This window comes from Helobdella robusta (genome assembly GCF_000326865.2).
Source record: "Helobdella robusta unplaced genomic scaffold HELROscaffold_49, whole genome shotgun sequence".
Classification (NCBI taxonomy): domain Eukaryota; kingdom Metazoa; phylum Annelida; class Clitellata; order Rhynchobdellida; family Glossiphoniidae; genus Helobdella; species Helobdella robusta.
The window spans coordinates 888,520-894,020 of record NW_008705246.1 but is presented as its reverse complement, the minus strand read 5'-3'; the positions used below and the strand labels follow the sequence as shown (position 1 = coordinate 894,020).

Here is a 5,501-nt window from a genome sequence, read left to right as displayed (position 1 = left end):
CTGCATCACAGCTTTAACAAGTCTCTCATTCACTCCTTTCTTCCTCAACGCCCATTCAATGACCTTCCTCGGTACTCGATCAAAAGCCTTTTCTAGATCCACAAAACACATGTACAATCTTCGTTTCTTCTTTCTATTATTCTCCTGCAACATTCTCACCATGAACAACGCATCCACCGTTCCCCTACCAGGCATAAACCCACACTGCATTTCATTAACTGTCACCATACTTCTCAACCTCCTCTCAAGCACCCTCTCCACTACCTTCATTCCGTGCTCTAGTAATTTCACACCCCTGTATGACTCACAATCTCTCACATCTCCTTTGCCCTTATACAACGGCACCAACACACTGTGTCGCCAATCCTCAGGTATACCTTCATCATCAAACATACTGTTAGCAATTCTCATCATAACTTCAATTCCTATCACCCCACTCGCTTTAATATGTTCTTCCGCCACTTCCGAAACCCCTGTCGCCTTACCTAGTTTCATTTCTCTAACTGCTTTCTCTACTTCCTCCATCGTCACCTTCTCTATAGGTCCGTGTGTGACCGCGGATTCCACATCTCCATCCCACTCATTATCTTCATTCATCAACCTTTCCATATGAGCTTTCCACACCTGAGCTTTTTCCTCCTCATCTATGCACAACTTGCCAGATCCATCCCAAACACATCCATTCCCTATAACATCTTTCCTATCCCTCATTGACTGCTTTGCTACTTTGAACATTTTCCTCGAACTCACATCAAATTCCATTTCCTTCATTAACCTATCTGATGCTTTCGTCATTGCAGTTGCCACTGCCTGTTTTGCAACCTTCTTAGCCTTCCTATACTCAGACTCCGCTTCCTCCGTCATGTCCCTTCTCCATACCCTAAACCTCTCCTTCTTGACTAACTAAATATTTTTAATTAAACTATAACTATTTTTCAACTAAAAATAAGTAGTTAAACTAATAGTTATAAACTTTTTTCAAAGAGTAGTGAACTAAACTAAAAAAAAAGTAGTTAAACTTTTTCCAACTATTTTGCAACTATTTTTATATTTACTTTTTTACAGACATAATCTAAAGTGGCATTAATACTAACATAACAAACTATTCAAAACATGTCTTTTCAAAGTGAAGTATTAAGCAGCATTTCAAAAATGCGCTAAAAATAAAATCCTTAACTAACATAACTTGTCATCATAAAATTTAGGCCAAATAAATTATTTAATGTTTAAAACCAACTTAATTGAATATAGACAATTACATAAATGTATTTATTAAAATATTTTTAACAAAACAGCAACAAATTTTAAAGATTAAACAACTAACCAACCATCAGCGTCAACCTTCAACACAGAGAGGAAACAAGACATCAAACAGTCCGAAACTGTGACTGACCTGTTCTAAAGGACAGACACAGAAATTGCTAGGTAAAGCAAAATAATAATAAAAAAACCTTTTTGGTCACTGATATTTTGATCACTGATATTGTGCCCCCCCAGCCCTGCGCCCGGGGACAACTGTCCCCCCCTGCCCCCCCCCTCGTTACGCCACTGATCATCAACATTAAACAACAATCGCCTTTCAGTCATAATGCATAATTAAAGATTCAAATGATAATTGTCGAATTGATCCATTAGTGACCTTATACGTTCAAACATCCGACAGGACACCAACATATTGCGAGGTCATTGCGAGGTTCATGTATCAAAATTTGGCAAACGCCAACGCAGAGAGAATTCTGTTCCTATGCTTCATTTGCCACCAGATTATTATTATTATTATTATAAGCATCCCTGCCGTATAGCGCTGATACACTTGAATCATTTGGCGTTAGGAGGTAGAGTGAGGTCAAGATTTAACAATTTTAACGATTAATTACACATCACTTAATGTGTAAAACGTTCGGAAAAAATTTATGGGACGAGATAGATGACAGTTTAAATTTATTGAAATGAAAAATGAAAAGACAAATGAAACAAATCAGATTGATATCTTAGTGACCTCGTTCAAATATTCGACACAAACATGACACCAACGTAATGATATTTAAACCGTCCTTTTTTCTGTCGATTAAATTTAAAAATTTGGCAATCATGTGTGTGAGAATTCTGTTCTTCTGCATCTATCACCACAAAATTATTATTATCGGCATTCCTGTCTTGCACTGATGAGGAATTTGAATCATTTGACGTTTTCTTCTCCTTCGTGTACTTTGCCAGATTAATCTTTTGTAAATTTCGATACCTATTTCTTCCAAAGATGTAGAGGCAGTTGTTGATGGTGATGGATGGTGTATGAAAAGCAGGCCTCCATAGGTTAAACACTGATGTCCACTGATCAGTCTCTACATCATACATCTCTCCATCCTTTGTTGATTGAATTTTTTTCAAAATTAAAGTTAAGGTTCAAATTCCTTAGTATAAAATTACAAATCTTAAATTCTTTTATATATGAAATTGAAGACATCTTTCAATAACGTACGTACTACTTACTAATGAATGGCAAAATATATGAACTGAGTGACAACGACAAAATTTAGCATTTTTACCCTTGAATCGCCTCCATTAGGCCAAATAAATTCCACTTCATCCGGATAGTCATCATCTGCTTCAACAAAGCCTCCAACGGCGAAAATCTTATTCCCCGTGCATGTCATGACGTGGTCAGTCCGAGCCGTCAACATGGGAGCTTTCGCAAACCATTTGTTACATAAAGGGTCATACTGGTACACCAGACACCTTGTCCATGGGTCACGCCCGCCACTGACAAACATCGTGCCATTCCACACACAACCTGTTGATTGGTGGAGTTGTAAGATCGGTTATGGTATATAAATATATATATATATCTATATATATATCTATTTATGTATATATATATATATATATATATATATATATATATATATATATATATCGATATGTTGAACTGTCATCAGTTACGTCGTACGAGAACATAAAGTACACCATCTCCCATCAACAACCATAGGTGCAATTTGTGAACACACAAATCTTTTCAGGCTAGACGCGTTTCGTCCCTTATGGGACTCAATGGTAGCCCGAGTTAAAGGAACAGCTTGTGCGATTCTTATTTAAATGCGTAAGATCGCATACTAAGGTTTACAAAATCACATTTTAGTCGCTAGGGCCGTACTTTTCACTCTGCTGAATTGAATAAAATTGAAAAAATGAGTAAGAATATAGGTGAGAACAGTTGTCGATCTGTATCTGATGACAGATCAACTATTCTCTCCTATATTCTACTTCATTTTTTCAATATATATATATATATATATATATATATATATATATTAGGGATGCATCGAAGTTCGGCCCCGGCCGGATTTGGTGGCCGGATTTAAGCGTCTATCGGCATTTAAAAATGTTATAAATAGAAAAAAAAATTTCATTGAATTCAATTAATTTTATGTCAATAAGTTAAAAGCTAAGCATACATGACACATAATAACATCACAAATTGTGAAATGAGCTGGACAATTTTCTTTGTGCTATAACATGGGTTATGCATAAATTATAAGCTGATCTTTGTGTAAAAGAACTTGTGCACGTGTTTGTACTATATAGTTGTATATGACGGATCATAAAGCTAAATAATATATATATATATATATACATAATTGCATTATTTAAGAACATGGTATGTTAAAGGTTAGGCTAGGCATACATGACACATAATAACAACATCACTAATTGTGAGGTGAGCTGAACAATTTTATTTGTGCTATAACATGGATTATGCATACATTATAAGCTGATCTTTGTGTAAAATAACTTGTGCACGTGCATACATGACACATAATATTAACATCACTAATTGTGAATGAGCTGGAAAATTTTCTTTATGCTATAACATGGGTTATGCATAAATTAAGCTGATCTTTGTGTACAGAATTTGGCGTATCACACAGCTTATTCATATATTTGAATTAATTAACTATTTGCTTGGTGTTATTTTTTGATGTTCAACATGTAGATAACCGTAAATGTGAGTATTTTTTCTAACGTATGTAAAATGGTAACTAAAATCCGACTCCGGCCCCGGCCGGTTTTTGAATCCGAATCCGGTGCATCCCTAATATATATCTGTATGTATATATATATATATATATATATATATATAGGGTTTAGATTATCATATATACAATTATTATATATTCTCTTGCACTGGCTACCTATAAAATATAGAATAATTTTTAAAATTTGCACGTTCATGTATAAGTCTCAATCTAAATTATTTCCTAAGTATTTATCAGATATATTAATTGAACCTAAACGCCCCGGTTTACGATCGTCTTCTCGCTTTTTCTTAACTCGTGTTAAACACTCTTTTGCCAAATCTGCTTTTGCTTTTTCTGGTCCTTTTCTCTGGAACTCTCTACCTACTTCTCTTACTACTTCTCCATCACTTACGAAGTTCAGAGCGGATCTCAAGACCCATCTGTTTTCAAAATTCATTGAGGAGAGCTGTTGAACATCGCGGAAATAGCGCTTTATAAGCTAATTGATTGATTGATTGATTGATTGATTGATTGATATTAATTAAGATTACTGCGTATACGGCACTGTTCAACTTGTAGTTGATTAAACCCAAAATTTCTATCAAGGACATGGACTTAATGTGTCGTCACTGATGGAAGAGACGATGAACATAGAGAAAAAAAGACAACTACAAGTTGAATTATGCCGAAAACGCAGTGATCTTTATAATTAACGTTAACGTTATTAATAATTTTTAGTCAAAAATGTCAAATATTAAAAGTTTTTTTGAAAATTAATACAAATTTGAGCAAATGTTTTATAGTTAAAATTGAATTATTAATAGAAACCACAAAATAAAGATATTAAAGACCTGCCAAATTCGCAACTGCATGAGGTAGAGGTTCCGCCATGTACCATCGGTTTTCACTTGGTACGTATTGTTCAACAGCTGGAGTTAAGCCGACCGCGATGTCGTAATTTGCGAGGCAACCAGCAACTGCAAAGAGATTGCCAGCTAGCCCTCCAAAATAGAAATCAACCTTCGTTTGATGCATGCTGCAACACTGAATATTTATTAAATAATGAAATATTTACTATTAAATTAAATTTGGTCGGATGGGATGATTCTTTTTATGCGAATATTAAATATTAAATTAAAGTATATATATATATATATATATATATATATATGTTGGTAATAGACCATAATTTTTACAATATTCTATAAATTCTACCGAATGTTTGGCGTTAATATGTTTGTAGTTCGTTTTTTCGATTTTTCTCACTAAAGTTTTTTGGTGAACGTTTAGTTTATTAAAATTCAAAATCTCAAGAAGAAAAGGAGACCAAAGTAAATGACCAGCCAATAAAGAAACCTGACACCTAATTTCCATCTAAGTTCATTTTGACAAAGTCATTATTTCGCTTTATAAACATCAACCGCACTGATGATGATTCATTCGGAGTCGAAATATGGCCTTATTTGCAGCATGAATTCGGAAAAT

The 5,501-nt window shown here is 34.4% G+C and overlaps 1 protein-coding gene across 1 annotated transcript in view; it reads right to left on the bottom strand.

Annotated features, from left to right (window-relative positions):
• Window positions 1-2,004: 2,004 nt before the first annotated feature.
• Window positions 2,005-5,501, bottom strand: part of HELRODRAFT_178717 (hypothetical protein) — a gene marked incomplete at both ends in the record, with an annotated part of 5,042 nt that continues 1,545 nt past the window's right edge. Inside the window, 3 exons of the mRNA XM_009026799.1 lie at window positions 2,005-2,364; window positions 2,547-2,791; window positions 4,868-5,060. Coding sequence (XP_009025047.1) covers window positions 2,005-2,364; window positions 2,547-2,791; window positions 4,868-5,060 — 798 coding nt within the window. The remainder of the gene's footprint in view (window positions 2,365-2,546; window positions 2,792-4,867; window positions 5,061-5,501) is intronic.